The sequence below is a fragment of the Vicugna pacos genome, chromosome 6, assembly GCF_048564905.1.
Source record: "Vicugna pacos chromosome 6, VicPac4, whole genome shotgun sequence".
NCBI classification, from domain to species: domain Eukaryota; kingdom Metazoa; phylum Chordata; class Mammalia; order Artiodactyla; family Camelidae; genus Vicugna; species Vicugna pacos.
In genome coordinates, this window is record NC_132992.1 from 12,938,076 (window position 1) to 12,955,882 (window position 17,807).

General features: G+C 37.8%; 1 protein-coding gene across 2 annotated transcripts in view; it reads right to left on the reverse strand.

Annotated features, from left to right (window-relative positions):
* Positions 1 to 17,807, reverse strand: part of UNC13C (unc-13 homolog C) — a 471,320-nt gene that overhangs the window by 220,443 nt on the left and 233,070 nt on the right. For both annotated transcript variants that reach the window (XM_031672763.2, XM_072962394.1), the window contains 3 exons: positions 12,809 to 12,965; positions 3,686 to 3,754; positions 1,979 to 2,068 (listed from right to left, as the gene is read on the reverse strand). In XM_031672763.2, coding sequence (XP_031528623.1) covers positions 1,979 to 2,068; positions 3,686 to 3,754; positions 12,809 to 12,965 — 316 coding nt within the window. The remainder of the gene's footprint in view (positions 1 to 1,978; positions 2,069 to 3,685; positions 3,755 to 12,808; positions 12,966 to 17,807) is intronic.

Consider the following 17,807-nt stretch of genomic DNA (forward strand, 5'->3'; position numbering starts at 1 on the left):
ATGTACCTGAATATTTGTAACAGTTTTATTTGTTATGACCTCAAACTGGAAACAACTTAAAGGCCTGGAATACATGCATAACAAAGAATTACGACTCAGCAATAAAAAGGAGTGAACTGAAGATACTCTCAAGAAGATGGATGAACAGCCAGTATGCTACACTACATAGTTTACTATTTCCTTTACATGATGCTCCAGAAAAGGCAAAACGTAGGGAAACGACCACAGATCAGTGGCTTTTCAAGGGGTTGGAGAAGGGCTGACTATAAAGGGCAGCACAAGAGAATTCTGGAGGCTGATGGAACTGCTGTGGATCATAACGGTAGTGGTGGTTATACAGCCACACATCTGTCAAAACTAAAGATCTGTACAACAAAAACAATGAATTTTACCATCTGCAATGAGAAAAAAAAGATAATGAGAGGAGAAAATGTGTTCAAAAGATAATGTGAGAAAATACATTGGAAAGAAAACATACAAAGGACTATTTTGAGGAGTTTCGGTATTAAAGGAAAAGAGGAATTAGGGTAGTAACTGGAGAAGAAAGTGGAGTCAAGCAGTATTTTTAAGACTGGAAAATTGATGGCACGTTTGGTGACACAGAATATTCAGGAGAGAGGGGAAGTCTGAAAGTTCAGGTGAGCGGGGAGGATTGCTAGACCGACGTATGTGTACTCAGAACGGGGTGCAATTAATTGCACAAGCGGAAGAGATGGCCTTTTCTAGGAGAACAGACAGCTAATCAATAGTAATAAAAAAAAAAAAAAGGAAGAGTGAATGGACACAGATGCAGGTAAGGAGGCAGAGGGGTGGGTGGCGGGAGCACGTGGTCTCAGGCTGCAGAACCTCTCCAGGAGCTGCTCCTGTTTTTTACCAATGAAATCAGAAGCAAGGCCATCAGTTGGCAGTGAGGGCTGGGGAGAAAGGGCTGCAAGTTTGAGATTATTTTGTGTCCTAAACACCGCCAGGCTGGTGACTGAGGAACGGCAGGTATGCAGCAGTGTTGCTGGCACTCCCGCCCCTCTCTCCCATCCCCCACCCCTCAATGTCAATGGCAGGCATCCCTCGTCAGTGGGAAAACTTTCCCACTGAGCCCAGACTGCGTCTCACTATCACTCGCTGCACACCCTTCCTGCAGATGTTGATCAGCATTGATGTAAACTATTTATCCCAGTCACCTAATCGAACCATGACTTTAAACAAAATGATTTTAATTGAACGGTGAAGGACTGATGATTGATAGAATATTATTTTATTTTCTGTCTCTCTTATATTATAAAATACCAATTTAAGATAATCATGGCAACTGTATAGGAATTTCCTGAAAAAAATTCATAAAACTCTTTCAAAGAGCAAACATGTTTAGTCCAGAGCCTGACAAAATGGTTTTAAGAAATGCTTTATATGAATTGTCCTGCAAGCCAAGATATGACTACAGAGAACATGCAATTAAAGCAAAGGAGATATATCTAAAAATAAATGTTTGCCTAGCTTGGTAGATAATAATTAATTATACTAATAGATTAAGCAATCACATCCATCCTGATCCAGACATTCCCAGGGTGGAAAATGGTAGTTGCTACGATTAGGGTACACTTAAAAGAGTTGGCTTCTCTGTTGCAATGAATAAGTCAGCGAGACATTCGAGTGAAAACTAAAACACGAAGTGAACTCCATTTCCATTTGACATTCTTAGCTTTGTCGACTTACTAGTGAGCTTAAGACGTATCAGTGTGTATCAGCCAAGTGTATCAGTGTATCAGTGTGTACAGCCAAGTGTATCAGAATATCTTTTGTGTTGAGGATAATTCTTTTTTCAACACACCTTACACTGGAAGATTCATTTAGCTCAGGCAAAGGCACCACACCCTAATCACTGAGGATGAAAAGCACTGATCAAAGAAGGGTGAAGCCAGAACTTTCCAGGGAAGAAATGTGTTATGTCATGCGGGGACAGTGACAAAAATAAATGACGTACCTTCATCCTAAAAAAGGTGATACTTGTTAGCAGGTCAACGGTGGATTTCAGATCTTGGAGTCTTTCAGCATTGCTGGCAGGAAAGTTCTCCTGGTTAATTAGGAAACAGACAATGGGCAAATGAGCAACATTAAGCCTCCAGTGGGAAATAAACTATAACCAGCTTTCTGTGAAAGAAATGGGAAGTGAACTGTATAAAATTTTAAAAGTAGCCCCACAGTATTCTTACACTATTTTTACTGTAAAACATCACAGAAACTGAACAAGCTGGAAATAATCTCATCTCAGTCTTTAGAAAGCCAGTCTGTCTATTCCCACAATGCAATAAAAACATACAAAATAATATCATTAACGCAGTTTTATTAGGCTATTCATCCTTGTTTCATAGCATAGTTTTCCTACTGAAAGACGGAGGGTTGGCATATATTTGAAAATATTTTTCTATAATTTTCTCAAGCTGGGTTATTTTTTTCAAAATACTTTTGGGAACGTTCACATGTGCTATGTTTACTTTTAGCCACGAAGAAACTTTTAAAAGTTAAAAAGGAAAAAAAAAAAAAAAAAAAAAAAAGACTGCACTGCCTAATCTTTCCCTGAAGTCCTGTGGATTTAAAAAGTTTCTGTTAGTGAAGTTTGGTGAGAAATGTCACCTAAAAATGGCAGATGTTCAGAATTTTGAAGGAAAGGAAAGATCTAATTATAAAAATATTAAATCAAAGAAACAATTTTAGCATTGAGAAATTTCTCACATTAACATGTGCTCAGATAGGCTTTTTAAAGAGCCATCAGGGAAACCACAGGTAACTTTTTGATATTCATGAACTCAAGCTGAGGTTTGGTGTCAAAGTGCTGGTGGATGAGGTGGCCTCAAGGTCCTTCTTGCCTCCAAATATCATTTTCATTGCTTGGTAAAGCAGTTCTCTCCCCATAGTGCTGCCCAGAGTTCCAACATGAAAGGTGAGTTTGACAAAATTTGGAATTGTAATTTCCAGAAATGTACAGTTAAAGAGACCATCAATAAGAGACTAAAAAATAAATGCAGGGGAGATACACGTGCGCAGGTATGGAAAGATGTTTAGAATAAACTGTTAAAGAATGCCATAGTTGTTACTGCAGATTTATTTTTTTGTAAATAAAATCTGTAACTAAATTTTTTGGTCATTAAGGTATTTTGTCACTCAAATTATATGTTTTCACACACAAGAATATGTTTGTGTGAGTTTGTATATTTCACCTGGAGGTGAAGCATACAATTGCTGACAATGAACTCTGGACAGCTTCAAAAGAGCACATTTGATTGATCTAGAAGGAGTGAATTAAGCAGTGAATCCCAGTAGGACTCTCAAAAGCTGAGGAAATAGCAGAATTTCTCAGTAAGAAGGGGTGAGTTCTCAAGATGAGGACGGGGCCTTATGTATGCTTCATGAATTAGCTGAGGGCCACTCAGTCTGCTGGTTAGTAAAAGAGTTATAAAATTAAAGCTGTACACACACACACACCCACCCCAGTATTGCTGTAGGCTTATGTGGGCCAGGTACCTGAACAAGGGATGTCTACTTGATTACTTGGTACAGGACCCAAGATTCCAAAGTCAGTATGTTTACTTTCCCATTACATAATGAATATATATACTTTTTTACAACATGACAAGAAATCATCTCAGCCAAACAGAATCTTTTACCTTTAGGCAAATAATTTTGTACATACCCTATACTTTGACAGGTCAATTCTTAAAGAGTTATGCAACTGGTCCAGTAGCTTTATGAATTTTTCTCTCTGTACAAAGCAAACACAAAACAGAAGAAGAGAAATCATTGTTCTAAATGTAGTCTTCACAACAAAATTCGCCTGAGTTGCTGTCCCCATTTTACAGAGAGAAAGGTTCAAAGACGTCAGTGAGTTCTAACTGCTATGTGGCAGAGCAGCGGTTCAAACTCAGGCCCCTTTGACACCAAATCCACGCTCTTTCCCCTAAGTCACGCTGACTCTATATGATAAGTGAGAAAGTTTCCAAAGCTGTGTTATGTAGAAAGAATCCAGACAACCGAATTGCCCCAGTACTGATTCACAGCATACGAGTCAGCAGGAGAAAATATAACCCATCACTCCTTCTCCACCTGCACACTGCACCACCTCCCCAAAATTAAATGGTAGGTTTTTAAACTTCTCCCATCTATGGGAGTGGGAACAGCTGCTGTTGTTGTCAAAGACAACCTCAAAAGCATTTTCCTTTTGGTAACAAGTACAGACTTCATAATCTGAAAGGATCGACTGCCTTTAAAGTATGTTTATGACTTAGTGCTAAAAATGCGTAAAATATTAGGCCAACAAAAATGACCACTGCTTCCTTCTGATGCTGTATCAGGGTTAGACTAACCTCTCCATAGAAGAACTAAGGAGTGTTGCTAATAAGCATGAGTATACAGTTGTGTGGGTTAAACAAAGTAAAAACATCAGTCACAACCTTCATAGGTAGACAAAACACCATTCTGACTCTCAGATTTCTAATCAAAAGTGAAAAAAATAAACAGAGTGGTAGTATATGATAGCAAAGGTCTCTCCCTACATTAATATTCTGTAAACACTAAATTGTACTTCGGAATATATTAGCAAAAGTAGACATTTTTCCTAGTAGTTTCACATACAAGGTGGATTTATATAGAACTCTTGTCCCTTGAAGTCATAGATCTTGATGAAGTGAGCTGAATATTAATAGGAGTTGATGAATTGTTCCTCAGTTGAAACTCCAATTTCCTGAATAAACTGTCTTTTATGAGGCTTATACTTAGTGAACTAAGTTTGAGTGCCAACAACGTGGAGGCAATGAAGGAGTCATCTTGTTAGGCAAGTAAGACTTTCCAGTAAAGCTGCCAAAAAAAGAATACGGTGAGTGTCTTAGATTTTCTTTCTTACTCTCTCACTCCTTCCCAGGGGAGAAGGTGACCTAGGCTGTCCTTTTTTAAACCCCTACCTCCACTGGTATGAGTCAGTGGCTCCCAAATAAAATAGAAAAATAAAAGAGCCACTACAATCATTAGTCTCGGCCACAGTACAGTTCATCATTCAATGACTGTGAAAACCACTGTGTACATGTCAGTCTCTGGCTGCTTTCTGTGACCTGTGTGATTGGTACAAATCATTAAGACAGCAGACACAACCCTGGTCAACCATACTATGACCCAAGTCACTGGTCCTATTATAAACGCTGGGACCAACTGTTCTGGTTGTCTGCCCGACTATCCGTTCTTCCTCTCTTCCTTCCTCAAGAGTCAGTGTGTCCTTTATGAAATGCCTCCCTTCCCAGGCCTCTTCTACTCTAGGAATGGCCATGTAGCATGGTTTTGCCCAATGAGACGTCACCAGCTTATTAAAGGGGATGGACCCAGGCAGCAAATTATCAATGAATTATAATCTGGAAAGACTCCAGAAGAGCACGTGGCCAAGAGCATTTGTTGTATTAGCATTTGCTCTGTAATTCTTCGTCAGGCTTTTTTAATCCATCGGTCCTTTGTGCATCTCTCCTTTTCCCTCCTTAAACTCAGACTGGATTTGAGAAGGTCCACCCGTCATCTTGTACTGTAAGAGGAAAAGCTAAACATGCTAAGAACAGTGAGGCAGGAAGCCAGAAGGAGTCCCTACACCTCACCCTAACTGTCTGCCCATCCTTTCAAAAAATTACCTTCCTGATCAGCTGCACGAGCCCTGAATTCCTTATTACCTCTGCGCTTAGATTATATGGGAAAAATTATGTAGTTAAGTTTGTGGAGTTTCTGTTTTAGGCAGCTGAACAGAATTCTCACTGATACAGATCACACACTTGGTCTCCCCACCTAGGTCTTCCGTGCCCAGCTGGAAAATTTACATTCAAGGAAAACAGAAAACTGAGGAGGAAACGACCAGGCTTGGGGGTACTAAATCCCAAACAACATTAGAGGATGTGAAATTAAAAGTGTGCTGCTGATTGCATCTTCATAGGCATTTTTTAAACAGCAGGGTGGCCTGAAATTTAATTTTATTTACCATATTTCTATTTAGCTAGAGTGAGGTTGTCTTTGTGAGAGCAGAGGAGGCTTATTACCTACATGGTGTGATTTGAGAAATAAGAAAAGACTGTGTGATTAAAAAGGGTTTCTCTGAGGGGCACACCGCAATATCTGAAACTACCACATTATTCAGTTTGTATTTGGGAAGAACTGAATAAGTCTGGTATTTGGTAAGGGCCACATCTATAATACGAGTACTAACTATTATCAGTTATCAAAAATTTAGGTTTAATTAGTTGACAAGAATAACTCTAGACCAGAGGTCAGCGAAGTATCTGTCAAGAGCCAGACAGTACATATTTTCAGCTTTGTAGTCTCTGTCACAACTATTAAACTCTACCACTGTAGCACAATGGCTTCCATAAACAATATATAAACAGATGAGCATGGCTGTGTCCCAAGAAAACTCTGTTTACAGATACTGACATGAAAATTTCACATACCACAAAATAATAATCTTTTGATTTAAAAAAAAAACCATTTAAAAATGTAAAATCCATCCTAAGCTCATGAGCCATATAAGACCAGTTGATGAGCCAGGTTAGGCCCATGAAAAGAGGGGCAATTTTGAGTTGGAGGAGGTGGTATCTCGCCCACAAGGACACTCTTGGGAAGTTTCCCTAGGATCCTGGGACCTTGCAAAAGGAAAAGTGCTTATGAGGTATGTAAAAACGTCTGCACCATCCCGAGCTTCTCTCCCATTCCTGTGTTTCTCAATGTCTCCTCTGACAGCAGGGGTAGATTTAACCTGAAACTAATGATGCTTAAACTCCGGGGGTGCTCACCTGATTTAGCTCCCCTGGGAGGAGCCTGAGCTGCGTGTTCAACGTGATTTTAGGTTATTATAAAATTTACAAGAGTAGGATGAAATTATTCTGACCTGGACCAGCAAATTGTACAAGGTTTCTTTCCAAGTCATGTCAAAAGCAATCATTCTTTAAGCAGGAAAGAAACATTTCAAGTAGTTTTAATGCATTGGTTATTTTGATAATATTTGATAATTTAATTAATGTTAATCATATGAACATACTGGACATATATTTATATTTCTTATTGATTTGAGATTAATACTGATACCAACAGGGATAACATAAAGTTATAAAATGCCATCACAAAGATGCTATCATCAACATAGTAATTAATAAGTGACAAATTCGAAGAGTATATATGGAGTAACTTTATGGGCAAATTTGAAAAGCATGAGATATTATCATTCACTGAACAAGAAAGCCTAATGTTTCCCTTAGTTTGACTAAACTTTAGAAAGGTTTCTTCCTGGCTAAGTCCTAATTTCCCTTTTTTATTTTTAGAGCATTGTCTTGTCTTTTCTTTCTTTGCAAATTGTTTATTTTAGACTTTTTTTTTGCATTTTCTATAATTATAAGCATTTTTGTCACTTTATCAGAAATTTTGATTTCCTGGGGATTTGGAAAAAGAATGCACATGTTGGGAGTGTGGTTCTGTGATTAGGGGGAGGTGCTGATTTTTTAAATTATGACGTAAGTTTAAAGAGCACAGTATCCTAATTTGACATCTGAGTACACTACAGTGATCACCACCACAAATGTAGTTCCCATCCTTCACCGTAGTTGACTCCCCATCTCCTGCACATTCTCTCTCTCCCCTCTGCAACATTTCCTCTACACAGTCATCTTTCTAAATAGGAAAGTCTATCAGATTATACACTATGCCTCAAGAATGAAGTTCAAACCTCTTAGTGGGCATTAAAGGTCCTCAGCAATCTAATGTCAAACCAGTTACACAGCTTCCTCTTTTGCATCCATCTTTTATTCTACCTTCCCTACTCAGGAAGATACACACTTTGAAATTATTTTTGCATCTTTACTGGTTCTCGTCTTTACATAAAAGTCTTCCCAGGCCTAAGGTGGTTTCCCTATTATTTTTTGGACTTTGAAAAATGCTACTCATCCCTAAAAGCACGATTCCTTTCCAAGTTTCCATAAGCTTCTGAAGAGTGTCAGTCACTTCCTCCTCTTCAATCACAAATTTATAAATATCAGCTCTTTTGACGCTTACCCCATTTGGGGAGGGATTTACAGTTACTGTACACATGATTATGTGACTATCCCATTAGAGTGTAAGCCCTGGAGAACACAGATCAACCTTTATCTCAGTCCCTTTACTATCTACCATAGTGCCTTACATGAAGGACCACAGAAATACATCTTGAATGAACAAGTGGACAAACAAGAGTATGTGTGATGAAAAAGGAGTATGTGTTAGCATACTTGCTATGCCAAAAAGGGTATCTATGACCAAGAAAAAAAAAACTGAGCTAGATAACATCAATTTTACTAATAATTAATTTGCTATCTGTGCTTAAGATAACTCACTAAATAAGTTTCCTAAAGACTTCTTCAGAGTTGAAATATGGACCCCCCACCTCATGGAGCTGTCTTCCTTTCCAACTCTAGCTCTACCCACGGTGTTTTCAACATCTACAGAGATGTCTGATTCAATAAAGTTCTTTCCTCTCCGTGACTTCCAGCAATCTTTGCACTCAGTGATACGCTGCAAAATCATCTCTCCAAAACAAAGAAAGCCTTGATTTTTAACATTTGCCAATTTTCATGATGTAGTATTGTAGTATTTCCAGTTTCAAGTATTTCCAGCTTCCAGGATGGCTGTATTCTACAACCAGCTTGCAATACTTCTGCAAATTCAGCAATCACTGCCTATCAGTAGGTACAAACTAGCCCCAGAACAGCACTGTTTTACACTTAATTCACAGCAATCTACTCCCAGAAATATATCTTGGACCTGAGACTTCCCTTTTGTAATCTCAACTAAATGTTTGATGTTCCTACACAAATCCTTTGTCTCTGTCTCTCTTTCTCTCATGGTGCCACTTATCAAACCTAGACTCTCCATGCTGATCACTTCAATTTTCTTTTGACAGCATCACCTATATATTAATTCTCTTACTCTTCCATTGCCTTTTTTTTTTTTTGTAAAATTTCACCTAGAGTTAATCTAACCATCTGCTGTATTTGTTACTACATTAGTATCTGAATGCTGAGAAATTCTGAGAAAAAAAAAAAATCACAGCCACATGAATTGCGGTGGAAACAGATTCATGCTTCCCAATTTCAAATGAGACCTTCAGCTTTACCAGGCATTCCTCTTACTTGGCCCCAAAGCATTCATCTTTCTATTCCCTTCAGGAGCTTACCCAGGCCTTTCTCAGCCTCCTCTACCTCATGCGTCTACATCATAGCCCTTGTCTTATGGACGAGCATTTCTTGTCCTGCAGAGAACCATACAGAAAATTAAGGAAATAGGGTGTCACTCCATCAGTTTTCCCCTCCTGTATCCAAAGCATTCTCCTCAAGGACTGACACACTATCTCCTCAAATTTCAGAACAGAACTTGTCCTTTTGTATTCCAAAGAATAAGAATTTTCAGATTTTTATTATCACTGTTACCCAATTCCACAGAATGTCCCTCCTTCTGCCCTCGTGACTACACTTACTTCTTTCTCTTCCGGGATGTTACTGCGTCACTTATTTCCCATCTGATAAATCTGCAACTTGCAGCTAGTTCCCATCCTAACAATCTATAAATATGGTCACATTTGGTCTTACTAAATGGTAAAAACTCCTATCCAACCAGAGAGTAAAAATAATCGGGTTTTTCATGGCAAAACCTTTTCACTCTTGACCAATCTCCATTTATCCTCTCATTCAAGTTGCTTAACAGAACAATCTTTCATTTCCTCACCCACTTTCACTCTTTTTTTCCATTTTTATTATCAAATACAAGTTTCATATAGAGAAATTGACAATTTTAGTAACAAGATGAATGCAAAACAAAAACAACTAAATATTAGCTCTAATCCCACTATGAGGCTGCACCTTTGGCATTTTGGCACATTTTCTTTCAGGCTTATTCCTAAACTAGTACGTATGTGTGTATTTATGTGTGTGTGTTTTCAATGTTGGAATTAGACTATAGAGTTCTGTATGTACATATTTTAATTTATCATTATTTCATGGGTATTGCTCAATTATACAACTTTTCTTTAAAAACCTGATTTTTTAAAGATTATATTACATTTTAGGGAATAATTGAACCCTAATTTTACACAACCATTCATATATGCCATTCACTGAAGATCTCTATGAAATTAGGCCTTAAGCTCAACTGCTTCACTCCTAAGCAATGACTTCCTAATTGCCAAATCCAATGGGCTGATTTCTTTCCCCATTTTACTTGAACTTTTTGCTGCAGTTGACAATATTAGACGCTCCTCTTCTCTTAAAATAGTTTTGCCTTGTCTTTCATAATGTCATATTTTTGTTATCACTTTTATCCAATTTTTCTAATTATTTTCCTCAGCAAATTTTGCTTTTCCCTTCCCTCCACACCCAAGGAAGGGTTCTATCCTTTTCACTTTATTCTTGAACATTTTTCATCCAAACCATGACTTTAAACAACACTTGTACATAAGACATCTGAATTTGAAAGAGTAATAGTTTTCTTAACATTTGTTTTACAATCCTCATTGGTAAGAAAGCTTTTCCATTGGTTTCTTTTTGGAAGACTCAAAATGTCTGGATTACACCTTTCAAAAAGGTAAAAAGTAGCCAATTTAATGGTGTTCCTGAGTCACAGGTGACAGTATCAGCTTCAGAAGTCACATAACTAAGAACTCCAGGCCCTAAAGTAGAGGTGGAAAACATTACACTTGTGTATATTTGACTGATCAAATAGCATTATTTTCAATAGGCAGAGAAAAATCTAGCCAAGTTGACATATCAAATCACCAAGTTATCAAGATGTAGTTTTAAGAAAGATTTCTTTTTAGACCCTCTTCTCTAAGTTATTTGATTTACAAAATGAACTTTGTTATAACTGTGTTGCTACTGAAATACTGCAAAGTAGTGAAATCAATTTGATTTCTCTTCTTTGGGTCAGCATGAAGTAAAGGCGCATGCGATCTCATTTTCCTCCAGGTAGCTTTTATGGTGGAAATTAATCATTGAAACATGTCTTTCTACTCAGAGATAGAAAGGCTCAGTGTTCCACAACGTTGGCTTATTCTCTACAATATACCCAGGCAGAATATCAAAAGCAAAACAACGTCATAACACTGAGTGCTTTATGTTACAGGTAAAATCCCAAGACAATGAACACTGTTAACAGAATGAGGTTTGTATAACAAAACTGTACTATGACCTGGTAATGGCTGTAATAGTATTTTGTTGAGCTGGCCAGGGAGTTTTCCTTGGTCCCAGTTCTTGCAAGAGTCTATCTAACAGAAAGTGGCTGATGGTGCACTGTTCATACTGCAGGTAAGCAGAAGAGAGGAAATCCTCATACCTTACATTTACAGAGCGCTTTCACTCTTAGAAAGTAGCTTGTCATCTTTTACCTCATTTGATTTTCGTCTTAAATTTGAGCAATGTGTTAGAGCAATAATCGTTACCCTCACTGAACAGATAGGGAAATTGAGGCTTGAATGACTGAACTGACTTGTTAAATTTGAAAACAAACTCCCCCCAACCCTGCCCCCAGGAATCCTAACCCAATGTTCTCTTCTACGAGTATTTGTTTTGATTTGTCATTAAATAACAACTGCTTTTTCCTTTGACTCATTCCACCACATCTCACATACTTCACATGTATTTTTTTAGATGAAAAGGACAGGAAAAGAGTAAACACAGCAGCACATTTTTTTTTTCCTACTGGCTTTATACTCTTTTATTTGCTGGGTCTCATCTGTTTCTACTCTGCGATATATACCCCAAAATTTGATTTCTAAGAACTTAATAACAAAATCTACTCAGTGAACCAATTTGGAAGTGAAGTGAAAAGAGTAACTATGGTGTCATGGAAATCACTTTCCTAGAATGGAACTCAGTTTCCTCCACAAACAAAGGAGAACAGAATTACCTGTCTCACGGGGTTACTAGCAGAGCTACCGTCTACCCAGGTGCCCAGGACAAAACCATGGGAATCTTCCCAGGTATCTTTCCCTTTCCCTCACTGCTCACAGGACTAGAGATACCAAGTGCTGTTGATTCTATGCCCTGAAGAGCTCTGGAATCTGTCCTTCAAATTCCACCCCCACCAATTCTTAGTTTACATCATCACCACTTTACCAGGATTACTGTTATTTTCTATCCTATTTCCAGTCTTGTCAATTTCAATTCAATTATGCTTAGAGAGAATGGGTTCTGGTGACAGGCACAACAGGTAAATACTCCTCAGGAGCTTCGCATCTTTACTTTTCAATGGGTCTTTGATGCATTTGAATACTTCAGGTAGACTGTCTTAATTAGGTAAATAGTACTCTTGGAATCTTCATACAGCTAACTTTTTTTTTTTTACTTAGAAGGTATGTCCTCATACACCAGTACCAGTAGAAACCAACAGGAAGTGCAGATGGAGCCCAAAAGGCTCCAGAGAGGTCAACCAAGCTCACACTTGCCAGGGAACAACATCTAAAATGGTGAATCCCAAATCTGCACACTCGGAGAATTTCCCATAAAATCCCAGTACTCTATCACAAAATTCATTCCCCACTGAAAAAGTCATTCCAGATAGGAAGCTTTAATTTAATGAAGATGCCTATTGACTGTCAAATAAATATATTTCACTAAATACGGTTCAAATAAACTTTAAGCTTTGGTCTATTATACTGAAACTCCCAAAGACATACCTTCTGCAATAATATTCTAAGACTATCTGGGATCCAAAACCCCTTGAAACTCTAACTCCCACAAGCTACTGGGAATTTTCAAGTTCAAAAAATAATACTTACACCAAAGTTGGTAGCGGCAAATCGATCTGAGGCAGAAACCTGTACATTTGTTGAAACGCTTGTGTGAGCATAGAAAGCATTTATATTTGCCAGCAAGGTGCTCATTACAGCAGGGACACCAGGGCACATGTATTTAGAAGACAGACATGAAAAGTGCCTGCAAGACAAAAACATTAAGTGCTTTAAAAACAGAACCTAGTTAATCCACATACCAGCATATCCTCTCACATCAGCAATTAAATAATTCCTCGACTGTATCTGTGAAAAGGAGAGAAGACTCCCACAGTCTCTGATTGAAAGAGATAGCAATTTCAGCCTCTTAAAAATTTCCCATTCACAAATGCGAAGTGGCTTAACTAGACTGTGATGTGCCACTGGGATTGATGCATGATCTATCTACCGGGAGTGCTGTGTGTCCACACAAAAAGTCCAATTTCCCGCAGACTCTAGCGCTGCCCAAAAGTAACAACCCAGGAGTCTCCCTTTCTCTGGCAACTCTGTCTCCAGTCACTTCAGTTCCTGAAATGCTGTATTCCAACCAGAATGTTCTTTCACACTTGTATTCCTCTCACATAGACAACATAAACAAGATGCCCCTGTTTCACTGCCCACTGATTGAACAAGTGAATTTAATATCTGATTTGGGTCCAGTGTGTGAGCTTCTGACATAAAAGAGTGTGTTCCATAGCAGTTCTGTTTTCCCAGACTTTGTTAAAACCAGGATTTAACTAAGCACACAGATGAGCAGCAAAGACACACTGAATTATGCCAGCTTTGTGCTTACAGACCATTTCTTTTAAACCTTGAGTAACAGGATCATTTACAGACATCAGAAGCATCAAGTATTCAATTCTGTTATTTCTCTCAAGAAACCCTGTTTCATTTGAACACTAACAAAAGACTTAAAAATTGATAGCACAGCTTACAATAAAAGTGAAAAGACAAAATACACATGGAGGAAAGAAAATGTCAGTACATAATTTGATCCTACTTTGCTCTCATATTTCAGTTATTTATCCACCACCTAGGCATCTCTGAATTTTGCATTGCTGAACCACAAACACAGACCTCCATAAATAAATGCCCTGGATGGTGGCCCTGGAAATGGTGCTTCTCAGAGATCTCATCCAGCCATGCACCTAGCTTGTCATGGCATTGGCTAACAAAAGTAGGTTCAAGTTTTCAACATGGATCTTTGAGGATCATGAATTACAATGTATATACCATGAGTTACATGATTTGTGTAATTTCACCCTGGAATGAGATGATCACTGAGTGCTTCTTTTATATAAATGATTCATCTTTTGATTTTATTATACACTAATTATAATTAATATTTTTAGAATACCAAAAGTACTGTGAATATATTCAAAATTTAAATTTAAAAAAAACTTGAGGGGGGGGTCTAAATTAGGAGTTTGGGATTAACATATACACACTACTATGTATAAAACAGATAACCAACAAGGACCTACTGTATAGCACAGGGAACTATATTCAGTATCCTGTAATAACCTATAATGGAAAAGAATATGAAAAATATATATGTAAAATTTATATGCGTATATGTAAAATTTATATTTATATATATATATATATATATATATAACTGAATTACTTTAATGGACACCTAAAACTAACATGACATTGTAAATTAACTATATTTCAATTAAAAAGTGGTTTAAAAAAATCCTAGTATATGTTATCACACTTCTTTCTTTTTTCAACAATTTACAAATAGATGTTCTATGCCCAAATCAGAAGTCAAGAGTTATGGGATATGCAGTGCCTTAATGTAATGGTGTGGAGTATGACTAAAGAGAAATACACATACCTGGGGGAACTAGAGATAGACAAACAACTGTCAAAATAAACTGTCAAGAAACTCAAAGACCAGAAGTTCATTTCCCTGAGCATGCATTATCTACTTAAAGGGCCGCTGGAGGTCACCAGGACAAATAACCTTGTTCTTGATCTTAAACAAGGATTCATGTCCTCCTAACGCCACTGCGTGGCTTAGTCTTTACTTCTGGTGGCTGCCACCCTGTGATTTTTGGTGCCCGATTAGAGTGGCAGCAACAGCTTAGCTGGTACTTTCAGCAGAAATAATGAAGGAATATATGACTATGCTGCTTAAAGCACTCACAGTGTGAAATTGTAAGTGAAACAGAAAGGTTTATGTTGAAGATGATGCAATTACTGAACACTGCTAAGCTTACAAGCCATTTGAGGGGAAAAGTGAGTGTAATTTGGAAAGACTGAGCATATCAACAACCAAGCTTTGTCTACTTCATACTTTGAGATGATTCAGCCAATATCGTCATGAATGAAAATGCCCTATGAAACTGGCTTTGGGATCCCAAACTTTATAACCAAAGTGAGAGGTTTAACAAATAATTTATACTTTAGATGTAAAAATCTAGGGGTAATATAGGCATAGTCATGTAGATAAATATAACTTTGATTTGTCTCATTTATGCAACCCTTCCTATGCTTTTATCATTAATATTTATACAAAACATTCATAAAGAATTAGAAAACAGTGAAAATAAATTACTGTTCACACTTCTAATTTCCTTTAAAAAATAACTTTAATTTATAACCAAATAGAATTATAATACTTTTTCTTCTTAGAATTGCTTAGAATTACAATTGATTCTTGTGTTTTTCTACTCTTTAACCTTTTATCCATTTTTTTATGTTTAAGGCATCTGGCTATTGTCCCTTTACTGACTATGGATTGCCTACATTTCTGGGGCTATTCTTCCTGATAAGGATCTAGAGTTGATTAAAACAGTCCTGGTATAAAAAATGTGTACCCTAATTGAGAGGCACACACATCAAGCCCTCATCTTGTCACACGAGAGAAAGTGCTGTCATAGAAGTACATCAAGGGTCGGGTGGACCATGGGACAGAAGAGTGAGGCCTGGAGATGGCGGGCAGAGGTCTGTGGGATGACTTGAGTCCACTAGTGGTGAACCTACTGTAAGAGAAGTTAGAGGGAAATAGCTGACAGTTTACATAATGGCCATGGAAGAACGGAGAGTTTAGTGTCCTTAGAGCTTGGTTTTACACCTTCGTTTGATAAATAGCTAGTGAATATGCCTGAATGCCAGACACTGTATTAGGCATTAGGTATATAGCAATGAATCCACTGGGAGAATCAAGTTATTTAAGAAACATAATACAATTATGAAAAAGTTGTAAGAAAAACAGAGTCATTTGGGACACCAAATTAGTGTGTATACTGTAGCGTGGTGCGGAGGGTCAAGGGAGATTTCTTGAAATGAGGCTGGGCTAAGAGTTAATGCATGACTAAGAGATAGCCAACCAAGCATATGGCCTGCTAGAGACAAAGAATCTATTTCAGAAGAATGGAAGAATACAAACCAATTACAATGGAACGAAACAAAATATTGTGTATAATGAACCCTAGCAATTTTAGGTTGGTGGAGCCCAAATCTCCACGAGAACATTCCAAGCTGTTGATGATCAGAGGTGAGAGGAAGGTTATATAGGATAGTTTTGTGCAATATGTTAGGCAAGTTGCACATATTCTACAGAGCAAAAGCTTATTTCAAGCCTCAAAATCTTACAGTCAATGTAAGTAAAAAATTATCTCCAACAAACTCTAGTTGTTTACATGGAGCAGGAAGGAACATCATCAGAGTTGAATTTTCAAATAGATTTGGTTGGGCGGAGATTTTTAGGAGGATGGCTTTAAGGAAGGTGAGACTGCGAAGAGTCCAATTCGGAAGCTATGTAGGGGAAAGATAATAGGTGTCTGAATTACAGCAATAGGCATACAGACAGGGAAGACAGAAAGGGTGTGAAGAATATGGAGAGAGGAAACACTGTCAGGCCTTGGTGTCTGATAAGGAGTCCGAGGTAAGAAAGAGGAATGGTTAAGTTCCAAGGCTCTAGTTTGGGTGACTGGGTGAATGGTGATTCTGCAAGTGAGTGAGGAACGAAAAAGGAAAAAGGAATCGTAAAGTAGGGATTATGTGTTCAGTGGAGTTTAAGGCGCTCTTAGAGCTTCCACAGAGAAATGTCTACTAGGTTATTGGAGACCTGGGCTGGATACCTCAATCTGGGGGTCATCAGCATGTAGAAGTCAGTCCAAAAACCACTAGAATGGATAAGATCATCCAGGGAAAATTATGTAGAATGAGGAGAAGTGTCAGGGAAGGGAATTTGGGAAACACCAACATAAAAGGGGCTAGTAGAAGAAAAACAAGTAAATACTATAACTGAGACCAAACTAAAAAACAAAACAAAACAAAACAAACAGGTTAAAAAAAAATTCAGGACACCAGAATTAGGGAAACCATGGGAATAGGGGTTTTAAGGGTGAAGGATAATTGATGCTGTTAGGCGCATTGAAAGAGTCTTACAAGGACATAAAATCACTAATGGACTTGACAAATAAACATCATTGTGACCACAACCAGATCAGTGTTAGAGGAGTGACAGGGTTTGAACTAAGAAGACAGAATTAAAAAAAAAAAAAAAAAGGCAGCAGAAGAATGACCAAGGTAAAGTGGATCAAGACCAGATTCTGTTGGTCTCTAGCTAAGGAGTTCTGACTCTCTCATGTGGACCAAACGGAGTTAGCTGCAATTTCCTCAGAGAGAACTGATGTTATCAGATGAATCTGGAAAGATGACTCTGAAGTGGTGTCAAGATGGATTGAGATGAGCAGGGATTGGAAGCAGATAAAACAATTTAGGAGATGGAGATGGAGAAGCAAAAAATGGCATTTCTGTCCTGCTTCCAATATGACTCAGCACTTCACAGACCACAGTCAGATAGAACAAAATCTTTTACACCTTGAGATAATCTAAAAATTACAGAATCACACTGTTTCTGAACTCCAAAACATGAAACCTTGAGTATTTCTCTAAAACCTAAACTTTCTGGCAAAAACAAATTTGAACTAGCTTTTTACCCATGTTATACCCAAAAGTGTATTATGACCTCTGCAAATGTGAAAAACAG